Source organism: Haliotis asinina, chromosome 14 (genome assembly GCF_037392515.1).
Source record: "Haliotis asinina isolate JCU_RB_2024 chromosome 14, JCU_Hal_asi_v2, whole genome shotgun sequence".
Taxonomy (NCBI): Eukaryota; Metazoa; Mollusca; class Gastropoda; order Lepetellida; family Haliotidae; genus Haliotis; species Haliotis asinina.
In genome coordinates, this window is record NC_090293.1 from 1,826,722 (window position 1) to 1,840,832 (window position 14,111).

General features: G+C 40.6%; 1 protein-coding gene across 1 annotated transcript; it reads right to left on the reverse strand.

Moving 5' to 3' along the window:
* Positions 1–343: 343 nt before the first annotated feature.
* LOC137261217 (DNA damage-regulated autophagy modulator protein 1-like) lies at positions 344–13,701 on the reverse strand. The gene is made up of 8 exons (XM_067798928.1): positions 13,523–13,701; positions 8,969–9,078; positions 8,665–8,718; positions 7,991–8,058; positions 5,844–5,989; positions 5,358–5,538; positions 1,993–2,228; positions 344–1,385 (listed from the first exon to the last, which is right to left on the reverse strand). Exons 2-8 carry the CDS (start codon positions 9,034–9,036, stop codon positions 1,173–1,175), a joined length of 966 nt encoding a protein of 321 aa, XP_067655029.1. The 5' UTR covers positions 9,037–9,078; positions 13,523–13,701; the 3' UTR covers positions 344–1,172.
* Positions 13,702–14,111: the final 410 nt, after the last annotated feature.

Sequence of the window (14,111 nt, forward strand, 5' to 3'; positions counted from 1 at the left end):
CTAGGTATCCTGCACAGTACCTGTAGTGTAGAATAAACATCAATATTTGAATTAAGTAAATTGTACATGGTTTTGCACTACAGAAGAAAAAGCCATTTGAATTACGTGAGCTTCGCAAATCATTTGCTGAAATGAATTAGGACCCAGCTCCATGGAAACCGCCCATCAGAGTTTGATTCAGAAGGTTTCAGTCCCACGAAACACGACGCGCCCACCTGACGTGGAAGGAACGTCAGTGAGGCTAGCTGATGAATTTGACCAGTTTGAGGGGAATCACCACATGAAATCTGCCATTCGAATCCACAATCACAGGGTTCTGGAACAATCACGGGACAAAACTCGATTTTGTTCGCATAGATTCATTAGTTTGTAGCAAAATAGGCCTGACGAATCGTGGGCCTTACATTGTATTGACTAGTAGGAAATTACAGTTCACGCTGTAACAAGAATACATATTTTATTTATGTCAGAAAATGTAACAATTCGTAAGGTAAGAACACTAAACAATGCTTGATTGGACCGAGTTCATTCAGACAGTCTGTACATTGTTGATGTGTTGTATATTTCGTACGTTAACGACCACAACTAACGCACGTGGTTTCATATTGCGCTTTGTATTCACGAAAACTATATTCCTATTAATGTCAACTCAAACATCTAATAGATGATGAAATAGACGAATTTTCACCCATCAAAATCAAAGCAATACTTAGTTGTTTATCCAATATTACGTTGAAACATAGATGACAGTGTGTGTGCGTGCGCGCGTGTGTGTGTGTTTCTCAAATTGGTGATAGGTCGAGCTACTGATTAATATCGTGACTTGTTTTATAACGCTTCGAATCGCAGCTACAAGAACTTGGACATATATAATGTTTACAGAACCGGAACGAAGCATGACCGAAAAACACTCAGCAGATCCTGTCATAGGTAGGTGCCTGAACTCTGCCATACACTTAAGACGCTCAGTCCGATGTGTGGTCACTAAATATATTGCTTTATACATAAAGACCTTAACACTTATTTCACAGTTTTCGCTGAACAGAGACATTTCAGTAGTGACTCCACCTGATGCTGAAACTTTGACTTGATGCTGTTATCACAGACGCACAATATTTGTTCACACTTTGGAGTTCTGCATTTTGTTCAGTATGTGGCGCTGAAACGTGGGATCACGCTTGGATGGTAGATATCTTCACCTCCGTCATGACGCCATTCTGCTTTTCATCAATGATACTGTTAACCTCGAAGGCTGCTGAATAATGAACTTGAAGCAATGAAACTCTGAAATGTCTGAACTCAGCAAAGAAGGTGCAGAAATATATTGCAGTGACAATGGCCAAGACCCATTCCATGGCGGTGGAGGCGACGTGGTGGGAGTAACCCTGTAGACAAACAGACATTTGATAATACCGAGTGTCTCAACTATATGTCACTGTGATAGATTAACTAACTTAACAATCGCCTGCATCGCACTGATTACCCATCCTATATGTGTTGTCAGCAAACATTCCAATAAATACCACATGAGAAACACATCGAGATGGAGTCCCTCAAAAGGACAGTGTAGCGCTGCGCCATTTCTCACGTGGGCTGTATGCATCACCAGTTGGTAACCACAGATATAAATGTACAAACCTTCCATGCCTTTTACCCTCAATGTTTGTAATATTTGAACCAAAAAAAAAACACGGATGTGTTTGTTATGTTTTGTCAGTTATGAATTCCCTGACCGAACCGTGAGTGGTTTTGCCACTGTTCCACGGGTACGTCATTTATATTGCTAAAGACCCTGTATAATAAGTTGAAGGTTATCTGTTTGCAATTGCCGATTTCAGTATCGACAACCTAGTGACTGATATTATGAGCAGTCTACCATCGACCAGATCACCGAGGGTGACCAACCGATCCACTTTGTTTGCTGGGGTGCTAACGTCACAGCCTCACCCATGGACCTTTATCCCCAGGACAAATACAATGTATATTTCTTACTGGATTTGATGGATCCCACTTCGGTGTGATGCCAGCATGTAGTCCAGCTGACACTTGAGTTGATGTTAGCGTTGTTGCTGTTGTTGCTGTTGTTGCTGTTGTTGCTGTTGCTGCTGTTGTTGCTGCTGTTGCTGCTGCTGTTGCTGCTGTTGATGCTGTTGATGCTGCTGACGTTGCGGCTGTCGTTGTCGCACCTGTGTCATCAGCTAAGCCCGCTTGCCACGACTCTATGACCACTGAAAGCCATTGCAGATGCCATGAAATCATTTAAGTATACTCGTCAAACGGCTAATACACATTAGACTTGGACCTGTCCAACATGACCTCAGATCAAATACATTTGGATGTTCAGTCACAATGTCTCAGATCAAAGCGTGTAGTGACATGGTCGGTAGATGTGTGTGTATTGTACGTTCTTCTGCACGTCCGACACATGATGACAGTCACTTGCAACACCCGGTGATAACAACCGTCGTTAATGAAGCATATGAAATACATGTAGAACCGAAATATCCTCGAACTGATATGTTTACATACCATACACTTTTATTTGAATTTCTACAAGCGTAATTAACATTTTTCATGCGGATATTTTCCATACATTTTGTGATATCAGTTACAATCCTCCTCGTGACAGAAAGTTAATTGCATCTGATATATATCATCACAATGATAAAGTTATAGAGTTAGGCAAAAGGGAATATTGTTGAAGTGAGTAAGTGAGTTTAGGTTACGCGACACTCAGCAATATTCCAGCTATATGGCGGCGGTCTGTAAATAAACGAGTCCGGACCAGACAATCCAATCATCAACAGTATGAGCATCGATCTGCGACATGTGTCAACCAAGTCAGCGAGCCCGACCACCCGACTCCGTTAGTCGCCTCTTACGACAAGCATCGTTGCCTTTATAGCAAGCATGGGTTGCTGAAGACCTGTTATACCCCGGTATAATATTCACGGGTCGAATATTGTTGAAGATATAGTCTGGCAGAAACTGTTTCAGGACGGTGTTTGGTAACTTTACTTTAAAACTATAAGTGCTGTCCGTTTCTAATTTGGTATGAGGCTTTATAATTCTTCTATCACTGAGGATTTTAATTGTCATAATTTATCACTCGATAATAAGAAAATTGTCTATAACAGCTGTCATTATTTCAAGTCACAACAACACCTCACATGTCAAAGGTGTTGAGCTACTTACCGGAACAGCGACCCGATCATGCAAATATGCAGGTCACATGCCACATTCTTACATATGCTCGGCAGGACATGTCACGTCACTTAAAGCACGTGCATTTTTATTAGTTAACGGTGTCAATATCGGTGTGGGGCAGAAGGGGTCATCTCAAAATCAAGTATGTCACATAATTTATATGATGTTTTCAAATTGCTATTGCGATTGCGATCTCATGCACATGTAAATAACGGAGAATTTTTATTGTTTAGTTTCCATGAACATATTTTCAGCTTAGAATTAGTTAGGGGACAGATTTATTTTCTAGGCATTATTCACTGTCCATTAATCATATTTCTGTGAAACTGCACGTACACATTACTGAAGTTGGTCTTTGATTTGTATTTTTCGGGTTGTTCACTTACTTGTTTTCCTCGAATTGTTTAGATTTTTCATTCAAAAAGCATCTCTTCTTCGGACAGGTCAGTATTTGATTCATCTCAAAGATGTATTAAGATTAGTGGAATGGTCTCTTCGCTAATACCATCTAGTTTCCAGTACTTTTCAACTGCCAGTACATGTTTGACACAGGCTTCCCACCGACTGATGTCAATCACCCCTACTGCGGTGTGAACATTTTTTTTCATCAGTTCAGTTGGATTCAAATCGTAATGGTATGGTGGTAGTCGTAGAACCTCCTGACCAGCGTTCCTTCACGTATTGTCGATGGCATAGGAAGGTGGTGGTTTGTGCTGTAACACAAGCTCATACAACACTGGTTTTGTTGCTTTGTAAGGTCTAACGATGTTGTTTCTGTCAAGCCATTCTATGATCTCTGCTTTATGATATCTGGATATTGCACACCGATTGTCGGACTCATGGCAACTGTGGTATGGAGCATTGTCCGTGACTACCAAGGGCTTTTCTGGAAGGGCTGTGATCAGTTGTTTTTCTACATGATGTATAAAGACATTCATTTCCGTATGGTAGTCTCTCCCGTCGGTGGACATAGATTTACCAAATAACACTCAGGCAGAAATCCTTTGTGTGAGCCAGCTTGCAGAATTAAAAGTCTCCGTCCTCTACCAGCTGGTAGCTTCCTCCTCGGCGCTTTCTAATTGTTCTCAAGTAATCTATACCTGATTTTACGATGTCATGACGTTCACACATGGCAAGTTTTATCCCCTGAACACCTTTGTACTTGTAACCAAATTACAGCGACAATTTGCAAATAGTGTAATCTATACCTGATTTTACGATGTCATGACGTTCACACATGGCAAGTTTTATCCCCTGAACACCTTTGTATTCGTAACCAAATTTCAGCGAAAATTTGCAAATAGTATAACGAGTGACATCAAGCTGGTGGTCTTCAGCAAGGATTTGTTTCAATCGCCGTACCGACACATGCTCATTTTGACGTGTTAGTTTTCTAACTGTGTCCCTGACAAGCCTTTAATAAAAACTATCCATCTTATTTTCCTACCAACTTTTGAGGGAGCTGGTCCCTGGAATGTCCGTAGACAAGGCATGGATAATTCCACTCAACACGCACTTTGAGAGATCCAAGCCATATTGCTTTTCAGGACCTCCAAATGGACGGCCCCTTTCACTTTCTCGATTGAAATAATTATAGATTTTTCTAATAATGTCTTTTACGTCAGCCGATAAATTGGAAGTGGACATTTCCCTATGTGTAGATGTGAGGTGTTGTTGTGACTTGAAATAATGACAGCTCTTATAGACAACTTTCTTATTATCGAGTGATAAATTATGACAATTAAAATCCTCAATGATAGAAGAATTATAAAGCCTCATACCAAATTAGAAACGGACAGCACTTATAGTTTTAAAGTAAAGTTACCAAACACCGTCCTGAAACATTTATTACCATACTACATATAAGAGAAAGGTATAGAAAATTAGTAATTGACTGAAGTGCCAATAAAATGTATAAGTACAGCCCTGTTCACTATGATATATCTTTTGACCTGTGTGGTGATTTACTGATTCCATTACTGAACAGTGTCTCAGTGAGTGGGTAAAGAGTGCTCTAATCAATGACGCGTTATTTGTATCTTAAACTAACTTATCTTGTAGCCACGAAAAATAATTTCAGAGAAGAGGTTTCTAAGAATAAGGAATGTCCGATGAAAGCTATCACTATCAAGTAACGATTCTAGACTCACCTAGCAACAGTGACATGAGGTGGATGATGGTGAGGATAAGCCGGAAGTGACGTAACCAGTCCCTGTGTCCGGGCAAATCGCGCATCCTAAACGTCATGACGGTTTGGATCCAGCAGTAAACATTGCCTCCAGCGAAAGCCAGGAAGGCTCCCAGCAGGTGAACTGGGAGAACGTTCGTTTCCTGAAATGCGATGGAAGTATTTAACAGGTACAGCTGTCGGCTGTCGACCACAATAAACATCCACATTGTTTCACACATGGAAATACATGCTAAGAAGTTTATTGATATGTTTCGAATGTATTAGTAAGGCACAAATATCAAACCATTTCTCTCGAGATGTATTTCAAGCATGTTTGTCATGTGCAGGCTTATGGCACATGGCACAAACAATCGAGGTTTAGGTCTTGATGTGCCATTTATTTACTAATCGTGGAATATTCTGTGACTAAAATGGTTAACTGTGCAGGATGTGTTCAGTATATTACCTGAAAATTGGCAACAAGGTAAACTCCGAGGGCAGAGGTCACCCCAACGATGAGAGCTACAACGTTGGTGCAATGTAGAATCTTTCTGCCGCTTTCCCGGAACCATAATTTGACGTGACAGTAGCGAATACACACACATATGAAACCTGAAACATGTAGCAGTAGTGAATATACATGTGGCAGTAGCGGATATACAAGCATATGACCTCTGAAATATGTGGCAATGCCGGATATACACGTATATCACATCTGACATGTGACAGAAGCAGATAAACACGCATGTCACACCTGAAACACGTGACAGTGCCGCATATACACGGATATCACACCCGAAACACGTGTGATATAAGGAGGTAACGTTTCTTAGCTATCAGTCAGAGGTTTCAGTGTGATTCTTCCCTTTTGAATTCAAATGAATGCCGGATATACACGGATATCACACCTGAAACACGTGACAGTGCCGCATATATATAGGCTACCACGCGAATGTGTTTGGGGATGTTTAACATCCTGCATTAGGAATAAACATTGTATTTAGCGAGCCTTGGCGAGCTAAATACATAGTGTTTATTCCTAATGCAGGATATTAACCATCCCCAAACACACGAGAGTGATAACCTATGTATCATACAATGTCATTCTTACTTTATAATTTTAAAAAAATACGATTTCATTTGCTAAATTTCGTGGGAAGTGCCTGCATATCTATGACGTCACAAATATGTGCGTTGTAAAACGTGACGTCACAAGCTCGGTGACGAAAGTTTGTACTGATCACTCATTTGAGTGCGTTATGTCATCTACTTCCCAGTAAGCTTTATGCTAAAGAACGCATTGTTGTCAACAAATCACCTTACGTTTGAAAAATAACGAAAAAAAACACTTCGTGTGGAATTTCCGAAAATTTCATTCCGAAAAATGACCCTTTTGAACATCAAATGCACTGAATGTCCGCATGCCATTATGCCCCTAGATTCCTATGCCGTCCTCTCGCTAACACTGACAGTCGGTCTCTAATTTGCATCGGTATCCGTATATGACCTCAACGGACACAGAAAATATCCGTTGACTTTATCCTGCCGACAACACTATCCATTGTATGATAAAGACGGATATCACACCCGAAACACGTGTCATATAAGAGGTAACGTTTCTTAACTATCAGTCAGAGGTTTCAATGTGAATCTTCCCTTTTGGGTTCAAATTCAATTAAAGAAAATGCAGCTGTTGGAAAGTAGGTCTACAATGAAATAGTAATGGGAGCATAGCTACTCCACAGTAAATGACTCGTTGTATTGAGGGCTACAATGGGGAACAAATGGCTCTCGATATAAAATTTAATTATTGATATGGACTGAATCACGCAGTGAAATGATACAATACTCTCCGTCTTCTAACTTTGGATAGGTTGTGTCCCTTTGAATAGTATTCGTTCGAAAAGCTTCAAACGCATATAAGTTACATATAACATGATATCTGCACAGTCCCCAGCCCATTCCTTCCTGCGATCATTGGTTACGTTCATTACTATGTCTGTATTTCAGATAAATCGCCATAGTAATCTGGCTGCATCTACGCCCCTATAATTGATAACCTCCCTTTGCTAGGTCCGCCTAGCCAATCAGATAAGCCGTTACAACCGATTGTTGTATTGTCATCACATGCTCATCTCTGCTGTATATATATTGTACTCCCCCTGCCATTCCCCACACGCTTGAAAACGGTATAAGAATCTATACCGAAACGTCGCTACCCTGCAATAAAGAAGTTGATCATCCATAAAAATTCTTGTCATCTTTAGAATGCCTCTCAAACAGTTTAACCGATAGGCTTACTCGCCATGCGACTCAGATGTTAAGAAAATATCATGCAGGCAAATTGACAGCTCTGAAACCTTCCATAATATATATCCACGAGCTCCTTCTACCTCTTTCAACGTATATCAGCAACTGAGTTATGAAAGAACACATGTGATTGGTACGTTCATCTTCCAAGCGTAGCCATCTGATTGAATAAAAAGCCAACAAAGGGAGGTAATAAAATGATCAGGCCGAGCCGTCGATGCATCCAGGGTACTAGTTGGGACTTATCGTAACGCATACCCAGGAGATTGTAGAGGATGAATCAGACATTGGAAATTTGCGTACTTAGAAATGCATACAGTCCTTGTAGGAAGCCAAACACGCAGCTCTCCGGCGGGTGAGTCCCGGTGTCGCTGAAACAAAACTTACGACAGTTACATCTGGCAGATTCATGTCCTCGACGGAGGAGTCTGCGAACGCTAACCAAACATAATGAAGGAATGTCGTCGTATTTGTTCTGCTTGACATAACCAGATTACAAGGAGTGCTAAATTATTTTTTCACGCAGTTTGCAATGTCACTGTGCAGGACCTGGGTGTATTCATCTACATGTTTTGACCACTGCATGGGAATCTTAACCACAAATAAGGAAAGACGGCCACCAAGAGCTGTTGTTATGCACATACGTATCCACAAAGATAACCAAACGCGTGATCACTAACAGTCAAAGCGTGGACACAGTGCGCTGTGGAGGTGTTAACACGAAGCGTATGTTTAATGTGAAACGGTTAACAGATTCAGATTTATTGGCTAGAGTGAGTTAGTGAACTTAGTTTTACACCATTTGGCGAACCAGTCCCGTTAGTCGGCTCTAGCGACAAGTATGGGTTACTGAAGACCAATTGTAGCTCGGATCTTCATGGATCGTATTTGCTAGAAATCTGCTTGATATCTTGATATTACTGAGCATAAAATAAATAAAGACTAAAGTTACCTTTAACGTTCGTCTGAGAGCTTACCTGATGTATGGAAACCTGGCGTTGACGTGGCCAAGACTGACTGCAATGCCGTACCTGAAACCAGGACAGAAGATAACTGAACATAAATCTCAACAAACATATCTGGAATGGGGTTGACGCTCAAACAACGCAGGGGGTTCACATGCTTTATGTCATGTTACACAAATATTTACGTATTAAGACACGTGACTAATTATATATTTCCCTGCTCGTTTTGGATGAGATATGCCGGTTTAAAGCGTGTCGGAATAGGAAGTCACCAGATTGTCCCATTACTTTCAGCCAGGTGAAGTCAGGTACATACGTAATGAAACAGAAGACCGGAAGTGCGATGAGAAGCACGATGGGAAGAATCTCTCCCCTGCACGTCATGGCGACGTCTTGGTGATGGACAGAACGACGTTGTTTCTACTTCTGTAATACAAAACACATTCTCAGATTGACCTCCGTCAGACGAAGATAGGACGCAGCTAAACCATGTGAAGACTGTTATACAATTAACCAGTGTTGACGAAGTTCCGTAACTTTTACATTGTTGATGCTGTAATATCCTTTGTATCGGTCTACCTCGAGCCCAGATATATGTGTCTGTATCATACAGCTTCCCGAATATGCAAATAACACATGCGCCAGCACGCGCACACGCACGCGCACACGCACACGCACACGCACACGCACACGCTGCTGTCACTCTGCCAAGATGTCATCTATTTGCTGTGCTATGTTGTGGAGGTTCAAGACGTATCACACTGTCATGTAACGACACTAGCAATCAGACAACTCAGGCATGTTATCAGATCGCAGTAACTGGGTACACCTAAGAGCAAGGCAAACACATGCCTAATACAATAAAACGTTCCGTAACTTCTATTTACATAAATGGGAAAAGTGCTTGGTAGCATAACAGTAGCATGAACATGCCAAACTGGGGGACATGAAGCCATCACCTGTGTCCGTACAGGACTTCTCGACAAACAGAATGTTGATACAGCTGCTTTGGTTATGATGTGTTGTTCTCACTTTGCTTGTTGTGACGACGTTACTAGCACTGCTATATCGGCGGTATGTATGGACCAGACAAACCTGTGACTGACATCGATCTGCGCAACTAGGTTGCGATGTCAGCGAGTCTGACCAACCAATGCCCTCAGTGGACTTTAACAACAAACATGGAACTAATTTATATCGTGAGTGGGTTAGTGAGTATGGTTTGTGTGGAACCTTTAACGATATACCAGCAATATCATGTGTGCACTGGAAACTGACATTACGAATTCCACTCATTTGGGGAATCAACCCTGGTCTTCGGCGTGATTGTTTGGCCATTCCACGTGCAGTTTGAACATACAAATATTATTCTTCTAGTAAAGGCAATTCATTTTCGTGTTATAAAACTTAGGATGAAATATTATTGTACATACCGGAAAATCCAATATCTTCAAGAGTGGTGACATTGCATATTATCTAAAATACTTTGCTGGGACTCCTTTTCTTGATAGCTGACCTATATTCCTACTTAACGAACTTTGATCACAAAACACCGCAAACGTAATAACTGGTTATTATCAAACCTGTTTTACTTTGCGATATTTGTGTATGGTACTGGGTATTAAGTTAACTAAATCCTTTTATTTGCTTCTACTTTCGGTTGGTCTCCCTATTTGAGGCAATCAGATAATGTCCGGTCACGACGAGATTGGTGTCAAAAGTAAACTGAAGCAAATCACTGCATGTTTTATTGACATGATTTAGAAAGTTCAATGATAGTTAAACTACGCTGTTTAAATAATTTCGTCTACTCAGGAATGACGTCACTCGATGAATGAGACAGTAGTTGACAGTATTATTTATTACCTTCTTTCTGTTGGGTTAAGAAGACATTTCAATTGAATTCAACCGTTTAAGTTAAACTTTCAACTGCCATGCAGTTGTTGGCCTATACTCAGGTTATGGTGAGGCAATGGGTGACGCAGCTGTTTGAAATGGATTACGTATGATGAATGTTCTTAGGGACCCAAACACACCTTAAAATTGCAGGTAAAGGTTTGTAGACACGTGTGTTGGTAGAAAGCAGGTCCAAATGTGAATTCAAATGAATTACAACAAAGTATTGTTATAAATACATTACTACTTAGTATCAAATAAATAGCCTCTTCTTCATATCACCTCGCAAACCTCCTGATAGCTTTATCTATTCGGTCCAATGACGTGCTCACCAATCGACCTCACATTTGTATGTGTACATATCACTTAAATTTGAGATGAATAAATATTTCGACAGGACAGATATCTTCGGTGCTATTCGATATAGGAATGTTCTGTAAGAGATGATGGCAACAGTTTTGTAATGGAAGATCCTTAGGTGTATGTAAAGCTGATCGGCAAATCGGAGGTTTCAGATATCAGTTTCATATCTCTGAGACACCCTCTTGAAAACATTATCTACACATTATCTGAAAATTTAACTACTTCCCTAAATGCCAACGGGTAGGAATGAAATGAAACTAATTACAATAATATAACACATGGTTATGGATTATTTCACATTGTTATCAGGGTTGAATAGCTGTGAAAGATTTCATATTGACGTCAAGGTTGAATGGAGTGAAACTATATACAGTAATATAACACATAGCTATAAACTATTTTGCACTGACATATGGGATAAACGAAGGGAAGTTAAGTGCGGTAATATAAAACAAGGTTGTGATACATACCATATTGGCATTTGAGGTGAATGGAGTGAAACTGATAACACATGTTATATGTCCAAAACACTGCGCTAGAGTGAGTGAGTTAGCTTTCAATGGCACATAGTGCTGTGATGAGAAATGTTTTGGAAACAATTGTTTAAAACCAAAGCAAATAGTAGGAATACTAGTTTAGCAGCGTTAAGCAATAACCACTCACTCTTTCAAGAAAGCGTCGCCTTGGATCGATTGAGCTATGCACGTTGCCTTTGCAAGACTCAATACTAACAAATGTATTACCTGTGATTCCTATAAAACGATATATATTCCTTATATCTGGCTGAGATTTCACACTTAAGCCTGTCAGTGTGATGTTTCACATATCTCATGATCCTTTAACATTCTGATTAATTTGCATGCATGCATGCATGTATGTATGCACGTTACGTATGCTACTGAATCTCTCAATCATGCAGGGATTTATGTTTTTGACTTTGTAAGTTTTCTTACCGTCAAGTTGTCTAAAGATTCCTTAGGTCTTCAGCAACCCATGCATGCCACACAAGGCGACTAACTGGATCGGGTCGTCAGGCTCACTGACGTCGTTGACACGTCATCGGTCCCCATTTGCGCAGATCGATGCTTATGCTGTTGATAACTGGATTGTCTGGTCCAAACTCGATTATTTACAGACCGCCGCCATATAGCTGGAATACTGCTGATGGTGGCGTGAAACTAAACTCACTCACTCACTCTAAAGGTTCCTACATTTGAACATCAGTCTGACGAAGGAGGTTGACATACTTCGGGGTATTGCTGCTATTGTTGGCCTGATTATTTGATAACAAAATATTTCATTTTCAACATCAAATTATTTAACACTAAAGTGCCTGCCTACATCCATTTTTGGTGGCGATAAAGATGAAACATCATGGACAATATGCATCATATCAATGTGCATCTCACATGATGTCCACTTGAAGTCACAATGCATATGAGGGTCGCAAATTCGGCAACTGTTTTCAAGTACACATCGTCATTTATATTTCTGGGTTGTGTTTTAATTTGGTGCTATGAAATATTTTATTTGTAAATAACAATATAAACACATTTGGACTTGGTCCCGTCCTTATATACCTGCAACACGATGCGACATGAACATCAACTCAACATTCACACCAAGTATGTACAGGGTGGGGTAGGTTGTTTGTCTACTCTCACCAAGCCCCGACTTACGTCTTTACTGATAACCCGATTGAGCTGAAACAATTATCTACCAGCACAGAACGCTTCGATTTTACATACATCATGTCACCAGCTACAGACAGACACGAGTGATCCGGTCATGGTTCGACGTGCAAAATGTCTTCTCTTTGTCAGTGTGTTGGACTGCTGGATTCAGCTTAGTTTACGTTGTAATTAAGTTAGCATAATACCCCTGTTGTTGAGTTTCGTTGAAACTGAAAACATCTAAGGTCTGCATTGTGACTGAACATAACTGAAACACGCCTCACTCACTCACTCACTCACTCACTCACTCACTCACTCACTCACTCACTCACTCACTCACTCACTCACTCACGCACTCACTCACTCACTCACTCACTCACTCACTCACTCACGCACGCACTCACTCACTCACTCACTCGGCACTGACAAGAAACTATTTTATCATGTTACAAAATTTCTGTTGTGATGGAAGACGGGATGTTCAAATAGAATATTCAGTTATATTACAGTAGTTTATGTATTTTACAGAAGGTTTGACATAGTTTGTCTCAAGGGTTTTGATTACCTTCTTTTGTGAAGGACAATTATTATTCATTAATATTTCAGTAACACCAAAATGCGACAGTTTTTGCAAACTGGGTTTGAGCGCATCCCCTCTATCAGTCACATTCTAAGCAACGTTGCCCTTGTCTGAATCGATCAACGATATCTGTAACTACAAATATCGAGTAACCTGAAAACCGTCGGTAAACAGAGCCAGGGGTCGAAGGTTCCCAGTTGACAATATGGAAACTGCTACGACATAATACGTACCAGATTAATCGGATACTTTGTGATAGCGGACCACTCTCCATGAGATTTACCCGGAAGAGAGAAAACAGGTCAATGTCCAAAACGTAGCAGCACCAAATACATATAACAGAGAACTGAACATTTACCTGTGCTGGGTTTGATTCACCAGTAGAGAGTAATGTCTGATTTCGTCCGGCTTATTCCTCGTGTTTACGCCTACACCCAGTGTTCTAGTTGCACGAACAATGTGACTGTGTCGTTTTAATCACATCAAATATATCAGCATTCATTTCTCACCTGGCAACGTCATGTGACCTCACTGCTCACTTTATCTCAAGATAAACATTGCAACATGCCGGCCACATACGTAGAGTTATCTCCCCTTATCAGCCATATTCGGGCTCTGATTGCCGTTAAGCAATGTGATTCACACACACACTCTGTATTACACACTGGACTATGTTCATTCAGTATTGCTGCCACTTTATCGCTGATTCAGCAACGTCCGGAAACAAGGCTTTCCCACGTTTTGTTAAAACACACGTATCACGTACCAAGTTACTGCTTGCCAAGAGCATCAATCCTTACAGAGTTCGCAACACGCTGATCCGTTTTAATAATTTCAACGTTCAGTAAGTGACCATTTTCATCAACAATGACAGCATGTTTATGTCAAAGAAAGATCAGACTTGGTGGTATCAGATACTTTCAGAGTTTGGGTTTAGTTTTCAGCTG

What these genes read in the sequence shown, in the direction of transcription:
- LOC137261217 (XM_067798928.1), bottom strand. Translation starts at nt 9,036, where the DNA reads ATGACGTGCAGGGGAGAGATTCTTCCCATCGTGCTTCTCATCGCACTT. An exon ending in CCGGTCTTCTGTTTCATTAC is followed by an intron (nt 8,719 to 8,968) that starts GTATGTACCTGA and finishes TCCTGGTTTCAG; the next exon opens with GTACGGCATTGCAGTCAGTC. An exon ending in AGTGGGATCCATCAAATCCA is followed by an intron (nt 1,386 to 1,992) that starts GTAAGAAATATA and finishes GTTTGTCTACAG; the next exon opens with GGTTACTCCCACCACGTCGC.